This window comes from Emydura macquarii, unplaced genomic scaffold, assembly GCF_026122565.2.
Source record: "Emydura macquarii macquarii isolate MOO-44397 ecotype Brisbane River unplaced genomic scaffold, CSIRO-AGI_Emac_v2 contig_2768, whole genome shotgun sequence".
NCBI lineage: Eukaryota > Metazoa > Chordata > Testudines > Chelidae > Emydura > Emydura macquarii.
In genome coordinates this window covers 48,400,741-48,424,981 of record NW_027132905.1, presented here as the reverse complement: position 1 = coordinate 48,424,981, position 24,241 = coordinate 48,400,741, and the positions used below count along the sequence as shown (strand labels likewise).

Sequence of the window (24,241 nt, the reverse complement as noted above, 5' to 3'; positions counted from 1 at the left end):
AACGAGAATTCACTGAACTCAACCAAACGCTCTTGAACGGAGACAAGATCAATTTAACCCTTTGTTCCCTTTACTCCTCCACCTTTGTCTCATGAAAATTCCACCCCATCTTTGCAAACCAAAGAAGTTCTGAGACACACCCAAACTTCTGGGTTGTCATCGGGGCCCAGACACATCCTTCCAACCCTCCTTAGTAACAAAAATAAAATCCAGACGAACGCCGACATTTGGGTCCGGGTCCCTTTGCCCTTTGGGTGTCCGATCAAGAAACTAAAGAGGAAAAGGTTAATGCGGAGCCACCATTTATGCTGTTCCGAGTTGGTCTGCCTCTGCCTGTTGGCCAGGGGCTAACACCATTAGTTCTGGACCGGTATAGGAAATGACACAGATTGGCACATTAATTCGTGTTAGGCTGTGGTGTGAAGGCGCATGCATTGGTGAAACATACATGCCAAGTGACTAGAAGAAGAAGGAAGGAGTTGGCTTGAATTGAAGTGTGGAGATGGACCTGTGAAGTTTCCAACCTTTTCTCAGTTCTTTATTACACCCCTCTCAGCGTGCGGTTGATAGCAACTTACACTCCCTTAGCCTGAGCTCTGCTCTCAACTCATATCCTTTCAGCCTCGCATCTTGATTCAAATGCCACAGATACTGGATGTAACTGGCCAAGCAAAAATGTAACGAGGCGGATTGAAACAAACCCCTCGTTAGGGAGGGGGGATGTGCCTGGCTCTATCACAAATTAGTAACAAATCATTATTATTTATACAGGGCGCTAGATGCTTTATGTGGAAATGGTTCAGGACCCAAAAGGGAAACAACCTTGTTAATAGCTTGCACAAGGATTTGGGAAGATACCTCAGTTTAGACCCAGCTAGGAAGCACCATCCTTTATTAACTAACTTAGTGAGTGAAAAAAAAGCTACCACTGAGATGAACGTGTGTGTGAGCATGACTGCGAAACCACAAAAGCCACACAAATTAATCTAGTCACTAGAAGTTAGTTGTCTACACTGAGTTATTCCAGATTAGCTATTATTGATTAACTCCATGTGTGGATGCCCTCATTCCAGAATAAGAGGGCCTTATTCTGAATTAGTTTAATCCAAGTGGTCCTTTCTGTAGTAAAACGAAGCAAACTTGGAGTCAGGCACTCTTCGGCCTTGTTTACATGAACCATTAGTGCTTGGTAAACTGAGGTGAAAATCTACCCGGCACTAGCCTGCCACACACTAACTGGCTGTCTTGGACGCTGCTGTCATGCACTGAAAATTCCCCAGTGCACTTTGAGCTGCTCCCATTTCCAAGTGGGGCAGATCATAGCACACAAAGGAACTGTTGGTGCACAGCCGCAGGGTCCATTTGAGACAGTGCGTGGGAGGCTAGGAAGAGGTAGATTTACAACCCAGCTTGCCATGAACTGTTTGTCTAAACAAGCCTGTATTCTGGAATGAGAGGGTCCACACATGGAGTTAATCAGGAATAGTTCATCTGCTTTGAATTCATGGCATACTTTATTCTGGATTAACTTTCATATGTAGATAGGGTGACCAGATAGCCAGTGTGAAAAATCGGGATGGGGTGGAGGAGTAATAGGCGCCTATACAAGAAAAAGCCCCGAATATCGGGACTGTCCCTATACAATCGGGATATCTGCTCACAAGCCCTAAGAGAGAGTTTATACCACCCACCCCCTTGGTCTCCCTGCCAGCTGGGCCAACGAGAGGCTCAGTGAGTCTCAGCTGTGAGGGTGGGCTTTGAAGATGCTGACACCCCTAGGGGCTAGATGAACGCAACCCACTCATTTCACACAGGTCACTCCACAGCTATCAGCTGCTGACTTACAGACGTGAGCTGGACTTTAACTGGTGACCCACAGCTAAAGGGTTGGGTATTGATACAGCAAGCCAGCCAGTCCTCACACACTGTTCTCACCACTGCACAGCGCAGACACCTCCCACCCCCATCTCTTTCTCCTTCATTGCAGTGGCACTATCGCCCGCGGGCCTTAGAGATTGTTCTCTCATTCGTATATCTTTGCCTTCGTTAGCATATGCTGCAGGGGTTTCATATCTCACTGAACTCCGCTCCTAGAATTAAGTTATATTTATCTGCCTCTATTAGCCAGGATATCTTCCATCATTAACAGTGTAACCCCTTTGAAATCTTTGGATATTTGAAGCACCTTCCAATTTATTTTCTCTATTGAACTTGGAAATATTCTCCCCCATACTCTTGCTTCAGCCAGTTTAATCAATTCTCTCAATAATGAAGCAACAGATTCCTCGCCTATCTTTCTTTGCTTCTTTCATTAGTAGAAAAGGTTGCTGCTCTCAGTTTGGAAGTTCTCTCTTTTGTCCCCTCCCCCAAATTAAAAAAAGTTGAATGCAAAGGGCCAGATTCTGCTCTCATTTACACTGTTCTACATCAAGAGTAATCTCACTGATGGAATTACTGTAGATTTACATCAGCCTCAAAGGAGAGCAGAAATGTGGATTTACACCAGCTATGTGTGTGAGATTATGTCTCCCTCTAGTGGCTAGAGAAAGTATAAGCCCTAATACTGTCAGCTGATGGAGATTCTCCTTTAAACTCATGCCTATGCTTTTGGAGAGGAAGTTGCTAGGTTCTGTTCCCAATGCTGCAAGTGTGTGTTTTCCCAATGGCTGTTGCTAGTAGCTCTGTGCCACTTCAGTTCACAGGGAGTTTGACAAATTATCTTTTCATTTTGGCTCATGTGAGTTCATAGCTCTCAAGTTTGATTGAGAGAAACTTGAAAGCTCAGAGTGAAACTCACTCTAAGTGGCTCAATTCTGATTGATTCGGGGTGGGGGGGGGGTGTCTCACACCATGAGAAACTTTAAAGCTCTGCATGTATTCAATCAACACCTATAAAACGTAGCCTGAGGGGAGAAGCCTTTTGCTAAATTCTCAGTCCAGGCTCAACTCAAAAATGGACCTGTTTTAAAGTATTTCAGTTAATTTTTAAATTTTCACTCTGTTGAACTTTGTTCCTCCCATGGAAACCCAAGAGATTCTGAACGTCTAGTTAGGAAAACTGCCATTTCAATAAACCCCTTTTCAATCAATGTTCTGAGCTGCAAAAATAATGGCTTGGAACAAAATTATAGCCATTTCTTCAGGACATTTTACTAAAATAAGAGATGCCTCATTTTTGCACAACTCTTGAAAAGAAGGACTTTGATTCCCACTGCCTCGTACTTTGTATGGACATGGCCACCAGAGGAAAGTGGGAGCAAAACACTGCCCCAGCCACCGTGGGAGCCATGGACACTCACTTTGCAGAGGTGCAAGTGACCATACAAAGAGTCAGGCAGTGGAGAATCAGCTCCTGGTTGGTATGTGGGTAGTTTTAAAGTCTCATTCAAATGCAGCTTTTACATGAATAGCCTGATGGAAAGCCCAGTGGGAGACTTTGCCTTGTCATTGGTGGGCTTTGGATCAGGCCCTAGAAGAAGAAGGGGTGACAAAAGACAAGCAGGTAAGAGTAAGCAGGTAAGATGACAGCTTTAGGAGTCACAAATGACCTTCTCAACCGCCTTACATTGCAGAGGGAATGCGTCCGATGCCGAGGCGAGTTGATGTCACTTGGTGTCGATGACCTATCGCCTTCTGCTGCCGACGCGTCGGAGATTATGGAAGGCTGCCGTGAATGGCAAGGACTCACTCTGACAGCTGGAAGGCAAGGAGCAGAGGTAGGTGTCAATGGAATTAGTATTTCCATCTTGATGCCCTCCCTGTACAGGGCTTTGCTTTAGTCCGGATACTACACACCTTGGCAGCAACGTTCCCACAGAAAGGTGCATTGTGTGGTGGTTATGCATGAGGGTGAGAGCTCAGGTATGGATTTAACATGTAAATCTAGCAATATACTTACAGAATTCATTTCTACACCATTCTCTGGCTGTGAATTTGGCTCTTTCCAGTGCTCTATTTATACATCGACAGTCGCTGGCTGGGATGTTGGATGAATGCTTTAGACCACACCATAATGGCTCAGATCTACTATCCTGACTAGCTTCTGGAGGGGCAGCTGAAGGGATAGAGAGGGTGTGATGGTCTCATGGTTCAGGTGCTGGACTAGAGACCCGAGTTCAGGTCCCGGTTCTGCCGCAACTTAACTATGTGACCGTAGGCAAATCACTACGCTTCTTTGTGCTTCCGTTCCCTATCTGTAAAGTTCCTTGGTCTCCCCTTCTTTAGGCCCTGTCGATTAATTAAATGAGCACAACTTGTGTATGTAGACAAGAATTTGTAAGCTCTCCAGGGCAGGTACTCTCTCATCCATATTTGGCATCTGCCCAGCGTTAGCATAACAGGGCTTTGATTTTGGTTGGACTTCTCGGTGCTACTAAAATAAAGAATAGTGAATAACTGTTAATGTCCCTAGCTGCTGGGTAGTGGTGTAAATAAGAGGAGACTTCTTGCATCTCTTTTCTGTAATGAGATACAGTGGTCAGAGATCACATTATTTATTAGCGATACAGCAGGCAAGTGGGAAGCTTTGGGCTCCTATCTTGGCAAAATGAAGAGATTGGTGCTGCTGGAGGATGGAGTTCCAGCTCCGGTGCATGGCCCACATGTGCACCCACATCTGGAATCCAGATAGGGACCACACATCTCAAAGAATCTCCAGTTACAGTAACCAACCTCCATTTTTGTGGGGAAAAGGCAGAGGATGAATAGAAATATTAATAAATGTAACAGGTTTGCTTTTTTAAGATCCAGATGGTCCCTTGCAATACTGTGAAATCCAACCCAAGAGAATGGTGCTGTTGTGAGAGACTCAAAAACCGCCCAGACTAATTTCACTGTTACAGCTGAATGAATTTACTCTATCAATAATCTAGGCTGATATTTGTAAAACGGGAAGATTATTTGTTTGTTTTCAAATATATACATTTAATCTTGATATTGTCCCTTTAAAACAACTTGCCCCACAAGTTTGTTAGCTGGTCCCATTTGCCAGACACAGCGTTCAAGCACTAATCTGTCTGCACACATTTTTGGTTGGAATTTATTACACTTCAGATGATGACACAGGCTAATCCATTGCTGGTTTCTTCCATCCTCCTACACGTTGTGAGAGGTCCTCCAGGCTAGCCCAACACCCAGAATGCTACTCCATAGTTTGAGACAATAATGACAATTCCGATATTAGCTTCACTTTACTCTTGCCTGCTGCTCTGAAACTGAGTTAATGCTGCTCCCTGGAAGGGGATGGGTTAATCAGGCTGCCCAGCAAGCACAGAGTCAGCAATTTGAAGGCACAGGGGAAGGTGAGGTTATGCACAGGAGGAGGATGCGTAGAGGCCTGGGTCTGACCTGAATCTGTATTTTGAGACTTGGTCAGGTTGCTTACGTGCTTGCCCTTGTCAAAACAGGGGAGGGACTTGTACCACAGAGGGCAGAACCAGCTCATCTCTTCCCACAATGCCCCTTCTCCTAACATCTCCCTGTGCTTTACAACAAGGCATTGATTAAGCCTTTCAACATCTGGATGGGACAGGAAAGAGATAGCGGGGGATGACACAAACCCAACCACTGAAACTCAGCCAACCTCTGGGGTGAAGGGTAGCAACTGTAACGGGGCATTGCAACGCTACATATCATCTTACCACAGGAAGTCACAAAGAATGCTGCATATCCATTGGATACCGCAAGAGAGATTCTGGGGGCCAGAACATAATCATCTTAGGTGGGATTCAAAAGAATCCTAGGACTTCAGTGACCACAAGTGTGGTCAAGTCCTCAGGTTTACACCTTGTCTGAAAGGGGAATACAGCGAAAAGCCTGAGTGCGAAAGATAAACCCCAATTTTAAAATGAATCAAAATTGTGGATATTCAAAAGGGAAATTTTAAAGCTTCAAATAAAAGTTGGTTCAAGTCTTTGGGCCTCAGCCACTGGCATAGATACACTTGCTTCAGTGAGGCTATGCCAAATTTCATGACCTGGGGATCTGGCCCCATGCCTCTAGAACCCTTGTATGTATTTAAATCTGCTATGCCCTCTTCTCATTAGAGTGGAGGCATACAAAGCTTCATTCCCCTCCCTGCCACAACACACAAGACTAACCCTTTACTGGGACAAGGAGCTGCTCGACTTTCTGAAGAACGCCATCATCTTACAGGCAGAAGAAATCACAGAGGGTTCCCAAAGGGGTTTGCTGTTGGCTTGGAGCTCACCTTGTCGGTCTGCTGAGTGCTGGGGGTGTGAATGGTAAAGTGTCTGCTGGCTCTGCCGGATAGCAGCTGTGAGCGGGAGATCCGCCTGCATCACCCATTCCTGATTCCCATTTAACACCGTCTCGCCTGGCATGGCTAAGGAGTGACGCTTGGGGACATCCTTGGTTAACGTGGCTAAGGACTGCTTGGCCTGATGGGAAAACACAGGACAGTGAAACACTTCTTTCAAGACAGCACTCAGATTGCAATGAGTTCAATTCCCCTATGCAGAAGGGCTAGCACAATGCACAGGAGTGAATTTCACCCTCAAAGGAGAGAATATGGCGTAGGTGCTGCTACTAAGTTTCTTTTCCCGAGGTTGATAATTAATTCTTCTGCAGGATCTGTGTGCTGCCAACGATGCAACAATAACAAATAACAAACCAAAACTTGCCAAGAATTTCCAAATGCAAGCAACTACCCTTTAGGTTTAATCTCGTGCAAAACAAAACGTGCACTTGTTCAGAGCTGGGAAGCCAGCCCCAGTTTTCTTGCAGCCACCATGTAAGACTAAGCAGGAGTGATTGAGTTGGGGGTAAACTGGCCACTTGAAGTCAAACCTATTTGGCCATCACAAAGAAAACAAAAACAGCACAACAAAGTGTTAGTGTGTGATTTACCTTAGAGAGAAACCTGGAGCAAAAACTGAAACAGCTGTTCCTGCAAATACAGGAGTCAGTGAATTATTCAGCAAGTGGTGCCAAATTTCCTGAAGAAAGGCAAAGGCACACAGAGAAAGCCAGCGGTTGGCTTTGGTTCAGCTGTGTTAAACAGGCCTGTTTGTTCTTCCGCTGTTCCCAATGGACTCGGCAGGCTCAGAGAATGGCAGGGACGCTTCTCCCTAGCCAATATTTTGCTTTTTTTTTTTTTTTGAAAAATTAAGCAGAAGCATCTACAAAGTAAAAATAACTTTAAAATTCCAATTGAAGATGTGCCTGTTGCTTGACTGTTCCTTTAATTAGCCAGCGGAGAATAGTTCTCATGATTCACTTGCTGTTTCGTACCTAGGAACATTTATAGACTATTTCTAAAGTGCCTTGGAAATCATAGGCTGGTTGGGTTTTTTCCGGTCACTCAAGATGTAACTTGCTAAAGGCCCGATCCTGCATTCTGATCCCTGCCTGTGGCCCCTTTATGCCTGTGTGAAGCCCCATTGACTTCCCTGGGACTCTGTGCGGGTATAAAGGTATCTCAGTGATCAGATTAAAGGCCCAGGGTCTACATCAAGACTGACTGTTGCATCAAATGATGTGGTGCCTTCGCTCGTACTTGAGGGGAACAGTAGGCCATGAATTCGGTCTTAAGGTTCAAAAAGAGTTTGCGCTTCTTGGCACTGAGCCTGCGATGAGTTTCTTTGGGTTTCTTTGGTTTCTTCTTCAATCCTGCTCTCGGTGAAGTCAGTGGGTGCAGGATCAGCTCCTACATGCCTGATCCAAAGTCAATAAGTGTCTTCCCTTTGATGGGCTCTGGGTCGTGTCCTTGGGGAAGAATCATTATTGGTAAGTGATTCACTTTTTAAAAACTAAAGAGGAAGAGAAAACCAATGAAATCGCGACCTATATTTTTTGTAGCTTTTGAACCAATACTCACCTTACTTATATGATATTCCCACTGACTACAAGCAGGGAAAAGAGAGACTGTATAATAGGATTAAAACAAAACCCAAACTTTCTTATACATCCAATCCCACCTTCCTTCTCCCTCTCCTCCTCCTCCCTCCAACCCCCGGGCATCCTACTACTGCTTTGTCTAATCTGTTCTACCAAACTCAATTTAATGCTAAGAAAGTGACTTCTGAGTGCTGCTCTTATGCTGCCAGTAGAGCAGTTAGGAATCAGCAAAACACACAGCACACGCGGACTGTAAATCTGTGTATCAGTAAGTCTCATATAGCCCAGGTCTTCCGTAGGTTTTGCTTTTGTGGAAAAACCTAGGTAGAAGGATATCTGTAACAGCGGGTGGAATTTGCATATAAATACAAGATAATATGTCCCAGAAATAAAATATACATAGATCTGAAAGGCAACGGAACATTATGTACAACGGCCCATCTCAAGGAACATGCACAAGTTGCCAGCAGTGCTGCTACAGCTCAGGGTCCGTCAGCGTTTCCATTACAAAACCTGATTTCCAAGGGTTTACAAGTCAGCTATAAAAGGGTGCTCCAGTCTGCAGCCTGCCCATGCACACAAGACCTCGGCCCATAAGCAGTTTTTCGTTTTTAAAAGCACATTTTCAACAAAATGCCCTGGTGAAAATGTTTAATAGTGCTTTTCGACTCTGTGAAAATACATTATTGGGAGGTTCCATGTTCTTGGTGTCTAAGTCATTTCTGCCTCACACAGGCTTGGTGTACAAGAATAAAGAGAGTTTTCCTAACTCCCAGCCCAGATCCTCAAGGGGAGACAGGTGCCCAACTATCTTTGAGGATCTGGGGTCTGAGTCTCTAAGTTGGGTACTTCCCTTCTCACGCCTCACCTCCAATCAAAATTCTGCAGGTGGAACTCTGCCCAACGCTAACCTGTACAACTCTGTTGCTTCAAATCCTACTCGCCTCTCTTACAGCTGCGCAACCCCCTGCTGTTTTCAAGGGGGCTGTGGCGAGCTACTGAGTGAAATTTGTGTTGGTTGATGTCCCAGCATGGAGTGCGTGCACAGTCGCCAGAGACGGCTGCAAAGTGAAAGACTAGGTTCTTTTCTCCAGGTCGAAAGATGGCATCCCTTCAAGCGAGTAAATGAGGCACCTTTTGGACTATGGAGGCAATGATCAGAATGCAAGCACGTTGCTGGTTCAACCTCCAGTAAGCAAACACCCCTGGATTACGGTTAGACTGGCAAGCTGAAAATGTGCTACAAATAATGCAGACATGGCTGGGGTGGAACTCATATGAGGCACTCCCTGGTACACATCGGTGTAGCTCCATCGAAGCCGACGGCGCTACGCTGGAGATTATTAATGTTTTAATAATTAACAAAGAAGAGAAGTTGTCTGAAAAGCAGAGCACCGTCTATGCAATGTATATCACACATTCTTATCCTTGGGAGTTAAATAGGTAAAAAAACCACCATACCTGTACAACTATGACAGTTATTGACCAGATATTCTTGTCAAAGTGCTATAAAGGTTGTAAACTCCTTTACAAAAATACTTGCCAGAAACATTGGTTGCTGTGAGTTCACCTATATAATATCATTGCCCAATGTTATTAAGCTCCATTACCAGTCAGATGCTATAAAATCTCTAGCTTTAGTCCTTAAACATGAATTACTCTGGGCCCATTCTTCCCCCTTTACTCATGAAGAGTGATGGCTAACTTGCAAATAGCCCCCTTGTCTTCAGTGGAGAGAACTGCAAAGCCAGGTGCTCGCCGTGATTAAACATGACAGAATTCTGGCCTTACATTGGAAACGTTCAGGTGTATTCTACACCCAGGTCCAAGAAAGGCATAGTTAGCTCTCAACACACAGTCCAATAATGATAATACAAATCATTACAGTGCCGTTTCCTTAGATCTGCTGCCTGGATTGGGAAGCATGTTCCTTTTTCAGCAAGGTGATAAAAAAAACCACAATATTCCTTCTCTCTGAGCTACCCGGTCTGCCTTCTGGAGAAACAGCTAACCATTTGTCTAGTCTATTCAGACACGTGAACCCCAGTCAGGCTTTGAACACTAGGTGTCGCAGTTAGGCAGTGACTGGGCACAGTGAAATGTATTCAGTGCAAGGTGAATCAACGCACAACGAATTGTGATGTATTTATTTAATACCAAGGAATGTTTCTAAGCTGGGGAAAAAATTGACTGCAAGTCCAGCTGTCATTTGTGTTTTATGGCAGAAATTGGCTTTGAACAATGAAAACACAGGAGGCAATTGAGAACCAGCCTGCTTATGATTTTAGAGCCAAATGCTGAAGAATATGTAGGCATATATGGGTAGCGGTATGGGAGGCGTGTGGGTCTATGGACACGTGATTGGAACTGTAAAGGAACCGGGTTATGGATACCCTGGTATGTGTTTGAATAGCTCCAGCACAGTATATATAAGTAACGGGACGAATGGACTTGTGTATTACAGTGGGGACATACGGCTGCTTAGGAGTTGTGATGTGGGTATGTGTCAGTGTCTGCATCTGTTTGAGACCTGTAAGCTTTTTGAAGGCATCAGTCACGGCAGTATTGGTCTAGATAGGTAGGGATGTGTGTGCCCGCCCGGTTCCCACGCATGAGCTGGAATGGGGACATCCATATGTATTTCACATATCATACTGAAGTTTGCCAGATGCCCTTTCAACTCTTTGCCTCATCTACTTAATTCACTGGCTAGACAGCACCCAAAGAAGCTTGCAGACATACAACTAAGAAGGGTGCCTAATTTCAATGACATTCACCTTGGGCTTCCAGCGCCACGCCGATCTGCAGAGAAATTAGACAAACAAAATGGTTCCAAGGAGACGGTTTTGTTTTCCCTTTCCGAGGCAGGGTTTTGAATGAGGGTCAATTTGTGGGACTCCTACCTTTGGTTGGTATTGCAACCCCCTTAACAAAATGAGATTGTTTAGCACCCAAGCTGCTAAACACTGATTGAAAGTGAGGAAGAGCGACTGTGCTTCCCCAGTCTCCTCCCACTTGACAGGGCATCAGGGAAGTTGCAGGCTGTTCAACATCTGGGAAACAGAGTTCACATCACAGGTGGGTACAACAGCACGAAGGCAGCAAATGATGAGTGTTAGGAGAATCTCAAAGGGCTGCATGAGTCAGAAACGTCGCTTCTATAAGTGCATTTCCAGGGTGGTTCAACTAGCCTGTCTAGGTTTGCTGGACCAGAAACATACGACCATCTGCTAAGGTGAAAGTGTCCAGTCAGGGGCTGTCACAGTGAATCAGACCAAAAGCAAACTGTACGCAATTCATCTTAACGGCAGAGACTCTGGAAGGGCTGAGGTTTTCTAGGGTATGTCTCCACTGCAGCTGGGAGGTGTAATTCCTGTCTTGGATAGCCACATGCTAGTGCTCGCGTGCTACAAATAGCAGCATAAGCTGCATCGATACGGGCAGACGCTTGGGCTCGCAGCTCAAGGCCGTACCTAGACTCTTAGATGGTATTGTATTTGTGGGGCCAGCCTGAGCCACCGCAGTCACACTTAGTGCAAGAAGGGATTTAGGCTGGAGATTAGGAAAAACTCTCTCCCCCTTCCTAGCTAAGCACGGGGACAGACTTCTAAGGGGGGGCTGTGGAATCCCCATCTTCGGAAGTTTTTAAGACCAGGTTGGACAGACCTCTGTCAAGGAGGGTCTAGGGTCACTTGTTCCTGCCTCAGTGCAGGGGGCAGGACCTGATGACCTCTCATGGTCCTTTCCAGCCTGACATCGCTGTAATCCTCTGATTCTTAGCACAGTAGCTCCTGCAGAGCTAGCAGGTGAACATCTTCCTGAGCTGTGGTGCAGCAGTGCCCCATCTGCACTCCAGTCTAAAAAAACACCCAGAGATGACCAGTGCCTGCCGAGAGGGAGGGGGAGCATAGTTAGGGCAGCCAGCTTCAGCAGTGTTACTGAGCATGCTCAGCACAAGCCAGCAGCAAATCTGCCCTCTCTCCCCCGCGCATTGCTTGTGCAAATGGAGGGCTCTCACCATGGCTAGCTCCGCTTCCAGTTCCTTCATCCTGTTGTCTTTCAGGTCCAGCTGGGAGCGCAGCGCGCTGGCGTGGTCTGTTGCCTCTTTGGCTTGCCGGCGTAGCTCCCACTTCTCTCGCTCCAGGAGATCCTTTTCTTTTGCAAGTGCTTTCACCGCATCCTCGCTCTCCTGCAGAGACACCAGGGCAAAGGAAGGGAATTGAGGGATCAGGCACAACTGGCTTTCCCAGGAAATCCAGGCCACGCATTTTATCCTGCATTAAAAACACTGGGCAAAATCATGATCACACCAAAGTCAATATCAAAACTCCTACTGGCTTCAATGGGGCCAGGATTTCACCCCTGTCTTCACTAGCAGGTTCTCTTCACTCAGGGGTTAGAAGTGGGGACAGAAGCAGCAGTCCAAAAAACAGAGGCAAACACACAAAAGTCAGAAATGGTTTTCACCAGCTGTGCGTCTTTACCACACCATGGACTAGACCCCTCCTGGAGACCATCTGTCCACGTCAGTGGCACCAACCATGCCCATGGGGCAAGACGTACCACCATCGCAGCCCGAGGTGCCGTCAGCGGCCATAATCAAGTGTCAGTGTTTCACCAGAACGTTAGCACTGAAAAAAACGCTGGGACAGAAGCAAGTAGTTAGCCGCTTGAGCTACCACTGGGGCTTGTAACCCGCGGTGCCAAGAGACCTAACGCTTCTTCGCAAGCCCGGCTGTTCTGACAATGCACCATTTTTCTACAGTTTGACACAAGCCTGCGGTGTCTCCTCCTGAACTGCTGATTTGGTCTTTCCTCCGTGGCTACCGTGATATGATAAACTGACCTCATGGGAAACCTGTCCCCAACCCCCACTTCATCACTCCCAACAGAGCTTAATAAAATGACAGACTCCCCATTTCTACAAAGAAACTCAGATTAAAAAAATACAGGTGGCAGCTGCTTTGTGTGCATCTTAGGTACAGATATAAATGTTTTCTGGGGTTTTAGTCTATCTGTCTTTGGGTTCTGCTCTCCTGCCTACCACTGTGATATTTAAGCCCCTGACACACGAAACGTGGTGGCAACAGTCTAGTCCCTAGTGCGTGTCAAGAAACCCTGACTCTTCTCCTTTGTTGGGTTTGAGAGCTTTGTTGTGCTCCTGAAGATTAATAATACTTAGGCCTTCTCCAGCCCTTCTCCTCCACAGAGCTCAGTCCACTTTACAATGGTGGCTAAAGCGCCATCATCTCTGTTTGACACAAGAGGGAAACTGAGGCACAGAGGAGTGACGTGGTTCAGGAGAGTGAGAATCTATGGGAGAGACAGGAATTGAACTGCAATTCCTTGACTTTCACTCCGGTTCCCTGCCCACTGAACCACACTGTCTTGAGGTTCCTACATCAATGAGATGACATTACGGAGCCACTTGGAAGGAGACTGCTGGATGGGAAATTACCTGGCTGAAAAAAGCACATAAGGCAGCTCCCTTATACTGTCAAGGCCTTGCGGCACTGGGACTCTAGCTGATGAAGACTGCCAGCTAACCAAGTTATTAATTTGCTGGTGGTCATGGCACAGTGTGAACTATTCCAGTGAGGGGAAAGTTGCACTGAAGTGACTGTGCTAATGGCATCATGCAATCTGCTGTACGGATTTTTAACTTTTCAATAAAGCAAGTTTTGTAAAAGAGGACTGTCTAAGGTAGCTGCATTTGTGTACAGGTATCTGCCAGGTCTCCCTCACCATGGTGCTGCTTTAGTGACTCAGTCGTGAGCAGCTGGAGAAAAGTCCAGCTGTTTTGAGAGTCCACTCCTCCAGGATTGCATTGTGGTCAGGGGACGCGAAGCCCAGTGCCACCCGTGCCTGATCACGGCAACAACTCACTGAGGGCTGAATTGGCACCTTGCAATCAAGACCTACGTCGCTTGTGCCACTGCTATGTATTATGGGTGCTGGTGGTCCTCGAGACCAGGGTGGCAATAACATCTCTCCACAAGGTTCAAAGGAAATGACGTGTGATGACAAGCACAGAGATGAGGCAGGATGTTTTTTCTCACACTCTTTTATCCTCCTCCACAAATACAAGAGATGACCTCAGAGTCACCCAGATCCCAGTTCATGGGTCATTTCATGTACCAAGTTTCTCCAGTGAGTCAGTGGGGAAAATATGCAGGCTGCCTGCCACAGAGTGGAAATAAGGACGTATCCTAAGCCTCTCTGCAAACATAGCCCTCAGGGAAGAATTGCCTCCGAATCTCCCACAAAGATCCTACCAGTGGATATGGATGAAACGAGTAGAGGGGCTGCAGATAACATAAGCATCTTTCAGGCAAATAAGCAGTGCCCAGGGCCTCTTCCCAACCTACGTGCTTTCCTCCCTGCATTCCTCCCTCATGTGTGCTTGGGTTTTTCTAAACAACATTGATTTTCTCATAGGGGCAGGAAAGAAAAATACAACTTTCCCAAAAAACCTAAAGCTGGAGTCAAGTGATCTTCATTACGATACATTAAAAATAGCAAGTTTCTCTCTTCGCATGGAAACAAGCCCAGAATAATTACAGATGTTTGATTCCCGTGGCTGCTTATTGGAACGGAAAGCTTTATGCAACCTAATCAAAAGCAAAACAGGAAACTATCTAAAAATACATAGATATCTTGTCTTGCGAATAGAGCAGAGATGCTGAAAACATTCAGAGAAATGCTGTTTGTTACTGAGTGACGTACTTCAGGAGTCACTGCAGTTTATATGTTCTTTTAATAAGCTCTTAACTTTAAGGACTATTATAAAACTTGTCCTTGAAATAACCCGTTGTAAAGGTTCATTCCCTTGAGCAAAGAGAGAGCGACCACCATCTTGGTTCAATGATTTCTTCCAGTCGGAGCCGATTCATGACACAGATGGAGCAATACTCTTAAATCAAACATTGCTAACTTTGCTCAGTGACCTGACTTGTCCTTTATTTATTTCTTTACCAGCGCTCCAGCGTCCACAGTTACACTGCCAGCTGCCTTGCCAAACTGTATTTGTTCTCACCTGAGAGAAGTTTTTTTGATCAGGGAGTAAAATCTGTCCAGGTCTTTTCACGACCATCATTCATCACAGCAATGGGGCTGCGAGTAAAATTTGGACTTGAACTTGCAGCACTGAAGTGAATGGGACTTTTGCCATTGACGTCAGTGTGGAGGATCGAACCGTTTCTGTCTGGGCTGGTAATGTTCTTAAGCAGTAGGTTACCTACTACACTTAGTAACTCTGCAGTTTTATGTTTGAGTTCCTTCAGAACTCTTGGATGAATACCACCTGGTCTTGATAACTTATTCACTGTTTCATTTATCAATTTGTTCCAAAACCTCCTCACATTGACACCTCAATCTGGGACAGTTCCTCAGATTTGTCACCTAAAAAGAATGGCTTAAGTGTGGGAATCTCCCTCACATCGTCTACAGGGAAGACAGAGGCAATGGATTCATTTAGCTTCTCCACAACAGCTTTGGCTTCCTTCAATGCACCTTTAGCACCCTGATTGTCCAGTGGCTCCTCTGATTGTTTCGCAGGCTTCCTGCTTCTGATATTCTTCACATTTTTTTTTGCTATTAGTTTGTGTGTCTTTTGCTAGTTGCTCTTCAAATTCTTTTTTGGTCTGCCTAATTATACTTTTACACTTGATTTGCCAGAGTTTATGCTCCTTTATGTTTTCCTCAGTAGGATTTGACATCCCATTTTTAAAGGCTGCCTTTTTGCCTCTAACCACCTCTGTTACTCTGGCTTTGGGTAACATTAAGGGCTAAATCCTGATCTCGACTAAGCAGATGCAACTGCCCTGAAGTCACTGGGCTTGTAATCAGATTGTATCAGCCCCTGTATTCCTATTCCCAAACACGTCTCTCATTTTGCTGCACTCCTGAAATATCTACTCTGTATTTTCTTTTTAAATTCCTAGTACAACACAACCAACATCAAGGAAAGTCTCCAGCATTTGCTTCAATTTTTAATTTGGTGATGCTAGCATTTATTTTAAGTTATGAAGACTGCCTCACTCCCATTACCCCCCCCCCTCTTGCTGTCAACAGGTGGGGCTTTTTGCTCGGGGGGGGGCGGGGGGGAGTAAGGCATTTTCACATTGGTTTAGCCCCTCTCATGATTATTCTGAGCTGGAGAGGTATGTAGAGGGAGGAAGGTGCACAGTGAACCCTGCCAGATTAACATGATATGTACACACAGCCAGAGCCATGGACTTTGCTTTACTCTTCACATTAGATCCTCGGGAACATGTGTAAAATCATATGACAATAGCTCTTGGGTGCGAGAGACAGGACTGGATATACAGGAGCTTACTTTTCTGTGTTGCTCGTAGTTCCTGATGAAATCACGTAGCTGTTCCTCCCGGCTCTCCAGCGTGGCATAGAGCTGTTGCATTTGGCTTACCAGGTCTGTCTTCTCTGCCTTCAAACGTTTTCGATCCGCCTTCATGGCTGCATGAAAAAAAACACAATTACAGCTCAAGGTCAGAGACAGGAACCGGGGAAAATCACATCTCAATTCCTCCAAAACACTCTGGGCTCAATTTTAAACACAGGACAACTACAACTTTATGAACGGCTCTGAACTCCTGACCTTCCAGTAATAATTAGCGTGACAAGGAACGGCCGCAGATACTCTGCCATGGTTAGCTGAATGATGCAAATGGAATCTAAAGCCTGATCTAGACTAGGGACATCTGTAAATTCACCAGTCCACATCCATTTATTATGAATGCCTCTTTTCATGGTTGGAAACGAAGGCCCTGATCCAGCAGAGAACTTAAGCGTATGGTTAGCCCTATTTATTTCAGTGGAACTACTCGTGCTTAGGACAAGGATGTACTGAAATGCTCTGCTGGATCATGGCCTAAATTTGATCTAAAGAAGAAAAGAACTGTGTTATTTTTAATCTAAATGTTACCTATCTACTGCAACCAAAACCAATGTAATTTTTAAGTTAAAAGTTAAAACTCTAAGTTAAAAAAGAAACAGTGGGGTTGGTAGTGACTAATCCTACTGGATTTTAAATTCTGGTCTGATCATTCACAGTTCTGGAGTCTTTCAAATGCAGCTGTCTCCGGGAAGAGAATGCCTTCATTTTTAAAGCAAGAACTCAGTGTTATTCAGTGAAGTCCATGCCGGATGGCAGGAAATTCCTCTACTGATTATGCCAAGTTTCCTTCTAGGTTGAAGATGGGACCAAGCCAAGTTTATAGCTAACCCTAGAACCACAGGGGGGGAAATCTTGGTTTTATTGAAGTCAGTGGCAAAATTCCCACTGGCCAAGGTTTCCCCCCTAAAGTCTGAAGGAGTTTGGATTTGGCATTCCATCTCTATGCTAACTGCAATTAAAGAAAATAACTAAAATCTGAAACCACAGCCCCAGGGGCGAGATTCTGATCTCATGTATGCTGGCGTAAGCGCAGAGTAGTTCCACTGAACCTGACGGAATTGCGTTGGTGAGACACAGATCAGAATTTGGTCAGACCTTCCAATCCCAACACAGCCTGAGCCATCAGAGCAGCACTACCGGTTCTGATGGAATAATCACTCCAAGCCAATTTTCCAATTCCAATTACAGAACAAAGCCAGAGGGGAGGAAAACAAGCATTTGAGATTTTTCGTCTCCAAGATTTCAGTCTAAAGACATTTCACAGCAGGTAGGTTCCTTCTGCTGGGCAGAGTGCTTCCTACCTCTAGTCACTGAAAAAATAAGTCACCCATCATGTTACATTATATCAAGCATCATTCAAGGAGAAGGAGCAGGAGACGTGGGGTGCCTCAGTGAAACAGATTAGTAAAATGGGGAAGAAAGACTCAAGAGAGAACCATAGGAGCAGGGAGGCTGACACTAAATAAACAAGGTATTTCCTCCTTGCTCACCAACGAATGTAAATTACTGACACCATGACCTCTTCACAACACTTAGATATCACAGCATTATTTACAGCTCTTAATCTTCACCTCTCCTGCAATGCAACCAATGCAACACGCTGACGGGGAGCAGCAGCCTATTGAAAACGAGTGCTGACTTTTCACCAGTTCACTTCATTTCCCCAAGCCCTCCTGTACCAGCTCAGAGAAGTAGCGCTGTCCTAGCACTACTGATGGGAGGAATGAAACATGTATGTCTGAGCTGGAATAGAAGAATACTTGGGAAAATACAGTGCTTAGTTTCTTTCATAGATTACAGGGTGGAATATAGCCTATCTTCTCCTTGGAAAGAGATGCCAGGACCAGAGTGCAAACAGAAAGAGACATGCCTTGATCAAGGGGATTCTTGTGACACTTTCAGTCCAATCAGAAGTGAGAAGTGTCAGGAATCTGACAAGGAAACTTGTGCCCATGAATCAGCCTAATATTGCAGAGCAAGCGTTCTGATAGTTCATATAAACATGCTCAGGTTATAATGCCCTTGACTGGCTCAAAAATCATAGTAATGTAGGGTTGGAAGAGACCTCAAGATTCATCCCCGCTGAAACAGGACTATGTATACCCAGACATCTACAGACATTGAACCTGGGACTTCTGGATCTTAAATCATGATCTTCTTCTGCTCCAGCTAATTAACCGGGTCTACGACAGTGTGCTGTTACACTAGTTTCCAGGCTCTTATTCAAACTGAACCCTGAATCTTTTTGCAATTTGCCCATCACCTACTGGTACATTCTGCAGCTTACGAAATAATACATTTTTAAAAGGGCTAGATTCTGTCCTCTTTAGATATGTTGTCACTTTATTCCATTGCTTTCAATGGGACAATTTGCTGTGTAAAGTACTAAACTAAGCAGGAACAAGAATAACAAAATCAGGCCCAAACAGTTTCAATTTTCAAGCCTGGTTACTTTGAACTCTCCCCACGGATTGAGTGCCCTACACAATTCCCGTATTTTACTGGGGAGAAAATACCAGGTACTACACGGCTCTAATCTAGTGGAGAAAGGCAGAACAGGAACCAATGGCTGGCAATTACAGCCAGACAAATCCAAACTAGAAATCAGGCACACACTTGTAACAGGGAGGGCGATCAGTCATGGGAACAAAACTACCGAGGGAGGTGGTAGATTCGCCCTCTCTTCATGTCTTCAAAGCAAGACTGGATGCCTTTCTGGAAGATGCGCTAGCCACTGGACTTAACACGAGAGCAATTGGGTTAAATTCTATGGTCTTTCTTCTAGAGGAGATCAGACTAGATGCCCTAATGCTCCTTCTGGCCACAAAAATCTAAAGGTTTACACTGCAAAGCTCTGTAGCCATTTGAAATCATGTTGGCTTGAGAATGCACCAGGAGGAAAAAACCAAAAGAGGGAAAGAAACAGAACAACGGAACACTTTTGTTTCAGGTTACACTAAAATTCACTGATTTCCCCCCTATTTGTTTTCCAGACGCTCATTCGCGGTGAAGTAATTTTTTTTTTTTTTTTTTGGTCTTATAAGTACTGTATGGAGCGTAGAAAATACAAAGCCAAATTATGACATAATAAATCAGGGAATATTCGTTAATGAGTCAAACTGCCTGTAGTTTCCCCTCACTCCTCTTCTGCACACACTTCTCTAATTCAGCCCCTGCCCAGCCCTTGGTGTTGACGGCTGAAAGTAGCAATCTGTCCTCGTCTTTTTATTCTTCTAATGATTCCAAGCCTTGGTGATCTCTTCCAGTGCAGAACAGCTTCAGAGAAGAGATGAGTCAGAGCTGGAATCTGAATCCAGCAATGCTTGGGAGTTTGTGTCAGAGGCCCACCTGCAGCTGACACGAGTGTGGAGGAACCAGCTGTTGGCCTCTTGCATGAATGTTCACCATGCGACTGTCAGAAGTCTCCGCTCCCTGCCCTTCCCCTCTACAGACCAACTTCAGTGTAAGTCAAATCTCCATGTATATGTTATATAAAGGACAGGGATCCATGATGCATATTAATAATTGCTACATGTTCCTGCTACATTGGTTATTATTTGCATTACCGCAGCGCCCAGGAGCTCCAATGAAGGGCCAGGACCCCGTGGTGCTAGGTGCTGTACAAACACAATACAAAGGACGGTCCTTGCCCCAAAGACGCAAGCTGCAGAGTGGAAAATCAGGTCAAATATAAGGAAAAAGATGGAAGACTATCAGTTCAAGAGGTGGATGAGAGAGTTTAACATCTCTCACTGCCCATGGAGCTTGTGGAGAAGGCGAGTATACATCAACTGGTCTGTCGTGGTCCAGTGCCTCCCCCGCCACACACACACAATCTCTGCTTATCATTTAATAGCTCTCACGACTGGTTGAGCTTGCAGAGAAGACTGGTAGGCACAAATGTATCCATCACGTTGCAAGCAGATCTCACAGCAGAAGCTCTGCTAACCATTTGGCAAATAGACTTTTTTTTTTTTTTTTTTTTCTTTCCAAGGGATTCTATAATGTGATCAGCAAATTTCTTTAAAAAATGACTGCCAAGGGCACAGCTGAAAGGACAAACAACACTGCCAAGGACAAGCTGCAGCCAAGATATATATATATTTATCACAAAGACCAAAACTATGTTAAAAGAACATTATAAAGGTTGCAAAGTCAAGAACTCAAAAATGAGGAAGTGCCAGAACTACAGACGCACTGAGCAACCTTAGAAACAGGCAGCATTACCCACCCACCATGCCTCTCTCCCTCACATGTGTGCACACACACACACAGAATAGGAGAGCTAATTTTGTTGCCAAGCAGAAGATTCCAATTTTACAGCGCGGTGTGCTGGAGAGATTGCAACCTTGTCAGGCATCCTCCAGCCTGCAGGGATTAATGAACAGCATCAGGCAGAACAGAAACTCTCTCATAAGACCTACACTGACTGTAAGTATTTTCTCTTGATGTTGCTGCTGTCCGATAGGGACCTATGCCGCAGTCAACAAGAGGGATCGATATATAAGCTTCCCAAGGCTGTTACACTCAAACAGGCCAGAGAATGTAATGGGAAAGCAGAGAGGTTGCCATGCGTGGGTAACCCAGGCAGGGCCAACTTTGTTTTACAAAACACAGTCTTCTGGCATTGCTGCCTTTTTCATGGGAACAGCTTAACCCTTTAGACATTACCTAGAGGTTCCATTGGAGAAAAGACAGTTGTTTCTGTGGAAGGCGTACCAGTTGATGCAAATATGGTCCAGTGTGAGCTAAGTGAAATAGTATTGTTATATCAAATCTTACGTTGAGTCTAAGTTGCAAATAGCGTGCATCCCTCTGGTATGGCCCTTAAATGAAAGCTACCTACAGTATTATATGCATCCAGAAATGCTCTGTCCTGAACTGACTGATGGACATGGTACCATGTACCTCCACTAACACGTGTAGTAGAGAGAGAGCGCCTGAGACATCAGGCCTGGTATAAATGGCCTAATGCAAGACCTAAGATCCAAACAGAGTCAAGCCCTGCTAATATAAAGCAGACTTAGCAAGAGTCAGGCCAAGTCAGGCCTGGTTCTGTTACAAAGCAGATGCCTGCCTGCAGGTTCACTATCCAATACATGAACTTGGCAAGGACAGGACTGGCATTGCAAAACCACAGTCACTCCTAGGCAGTAAGTATTCACGTAAACACATTCCAGAAGGGTAGCACCAGAACACCCCGATACCAGGTTATTGTGAAAACACACTCTCTGACAACAGTTCAGGGACACACTGACCCCTCTTAAAGATAAGGTCAGGATGACAGTATGATGGATAGAGATGTTTTGATCGAACCAACAGGTACAAGGTAAAGGGTGGTAACTAACCCCGTCAGAGGGGCAATGCGGAACTTGTCAATATCAGTGTATAAAAGAGGAGTCTCAGGGGTAGTGTCTTTGTCCAGAGGAGGGTGGAATGGAAAGTCCTGCCGTACAGAGTCGAGTTCATTATAATGAGCATGCATGTGTTATTGCACCTGTAGCACATATAGGACGTGCTTCATTGACAGGTGCCAGAAAACAACCTATCTATACTTGCATGTAAGGACCAATCGCTGTGCAGATTGCATGAGGCAGGCTTATCAGTTCAGTGTGTTTCTGCCGACTTTGTTCAATGTAAACATACCCACAATCGTTAGATTAGCTGGGTTCTGCCTTCCTTATTTACTATAAGCACATTCACAATACTTAGTTGTTTCAGCATTTACTTGCTGGGTTTGTTCAGCAGTTACTTGTTCAGGCCTGGCTTGTCTAAGCCTGGGCCTGCTCACGTCAGCTAAGTTTTCCCTACAACCCCATAAAGATCAGGGGTTTTTTGCTTCAGAGCAATTTGGGCCTGCCAACAATCCCGTTGTGCATGCATAACTAGGGTAATGAGGCTGGAGTAATGGCAGACAAGGTTATTGGTGGCAAAATCCCAAAGCTGCACTAAACACCAGCAAAGCTGAAACAATCAGCGTGCACTTCTAGATCCCCCTTGCCATCCGGGATCTCAGCTTATAAACAGCCAGTTGAACTTCATAACAAACCCGTGAGGTAGGGCCGGTAACATCAAAACCTTACAGACAGGTAAACAGAGGCGTTAAGTGAATTGCCCGCAGGAAGCATCTGGCAGAAGTGGGATTAGAAGCCAGATCTCCTGGCATCCCAGTCTTGTATATGACGATCCACAAGACCATCCTCCCAGTTATTGTGGAGCAGTTGCGGTATCAGACGGAGGTGGTGCTTGGGGAAGAAACATTTTCAGCTCTCTCCTTTGCTCGCATACTAAGCTGCGAAAAAGGTCTTGGAGCACGTCGGCGCCGATAACCAACCCAGCAGCTGCTCTGATGTGTGCCGCCTTCTCTCTCTGATAAGATTTCCGTGGCGCATCATTCCAGCTCACGCACGTGGCAGATTAGAAGCAACTTTAATTACCAAATTTGTTAAAATGGATCGACAACTTGACAAGGCAGCAGAGAGGGCAGAAATGCCAGGGGGAAAAAAAGAGACATTTCCTGTAATTACCTTCCGCTGCAAAGCTCTGTTTAAAGTCACAAAGACCTGAGGGTAGTAGAGATCCGGGAATACAACCGTCACTGCAGAGAAATCTCACCAAACTGTCTACTGAGACAGAACACCTTAGGCAAATACTCAGTGCAGAAAGCATCTAAACCCATATTTATCTAATAAAAGGGAGCCAGAAGGACTGTGTAACGGGCCAGTTTGATTTTGTTACAGGGATGGGACCTCAATGTACCTCGGTATGAAGGAAAATCCCCTACAGGATGGTGTTAGACTGGCTGGTCTTGTGTCTACAACTGTACAACACAAAAGCTGTCTCCCAAGTGAAGGAAGTCCCATTTCTTGAGTCACTGAAAACTGGGCCGGCTACAGTAGCAGAGAATAGCCTAAAGGGCACAATCCTACTGGTGGAGAGTAAAGGACTACGTGACCTTCTGTTAGATATTATTCATATTATAGCAGTAACAGAGAGGTTCCAACCCAGACTGAATCCTCATTGTCTGGGCAATGCCCAAACACACAGAAAGAGACAATGCCTGCCCCAAAGAGCTGACAGTTCAAGCAGCCAAGATAACAAGTAGACAGGAGGAAGGATGGGTTATTATTCCCATTTTACAGATGTGGAATTGAGGCCCAGAGCAGGACTTGAGCAAAGTGACACAGGGAGTTTGTGGCAAAGGTGGGAATTGAATTCCGATTTCTTGAATGACAACCCGATGTCTTAACCACAAACCCATCCTTCCTCCTGTATAGGTCTTCTCTGCCTTCACCTGCTATTATTCGAGTCCCCAGGGCATCGATGATGCTAGTAAACCAAAACCAAGCTGATTATCCTTTGTAGGAAACACACAGGATTCCATTCATCCCTGGGCAGAGACACAGCACCAAACCTATGCACCATTAGCCCTCACTATAGGGCGTAAGTGGCTCATAGGCAGGAATACCAACCCTGGGGCAATGCTCACAGCGAGCTGGCTGCAGGGTTTCAGACACCACTTGCTGTGCACCTTGTCCAAGGAAAGAGAACCCCTAAGTGCTAAGCAGAACGGCCATGTCTCTTTTTAAAAGGGCTCTGCTCCTGTTCTGAACAATCCTATTCATTTCAGCATGCCAGTAGCTCCAGTACCAGAACTCCAGCATCTTTCAGCATCTAAGTAAACTCTGGCTTGGCTCCTGAATGCATAAAGCTGTTTTGATGGACGACAGCGTTTCACAGCCAGCAAGGCCTGGCTGCTTCTCTGGGATGGGCTGAGGGAAGAGAAATGGAGAAGTTAGGCGCTGGGGCAGAGGGGTGGTCACTCCTATCCACCACTCACAATCCTCCTCCTTTCTTTTCATCGGCTCATCTCCCTTCCCGGGGGCTTCCACACCCCCTGCCTTCAGTAGCTGCCACCGTCTGCCCCATTCCCCATCCAAAGCGGGCAGATTTGCACTGGGACAGATT

General features: G+C 45.4%; 1 protein-coding gene across 2 annotated transcripts in view; it reads right to left on the bottom strand.

Annotated features, from left to right (window-relative positions):
• KAZN (kazrin, periplakin interacting protein) overlaps nucleotides 1–24,241 on the bottom strand; it is a 612,234-nt gene that overhangs the window by 41,193 nt on the left and 546,800 nt on the right. For both annotated transcript variants that reach the window (XM_067567481.1, XM_067567480.1), the window contains exons 5-8: nucleotides 16,196–16,332; nucleotides 11,876–12,046; nucleotides 6,209–6,398; nucleotides 3,566–3,696 (exon numbers count right to left, since the gene is read on the bottom strand). In XM_067567481.1, coding sequence (XP_067423582.1) covers nucleotides 3,566–3,696; nucleotides 6,209–6,398; nucleotides 11,876–12,046; nucleotides 16,196–16,332 — 629 coding nt within the window. The remainder of the gene's footprint in view (nucleotides 1–3,565; nucleotides 3,697–6,208; nucleotides 6,399–11,875; nucleotides 12,047–16,195; nucleotides 16,333–24,241) is intronic.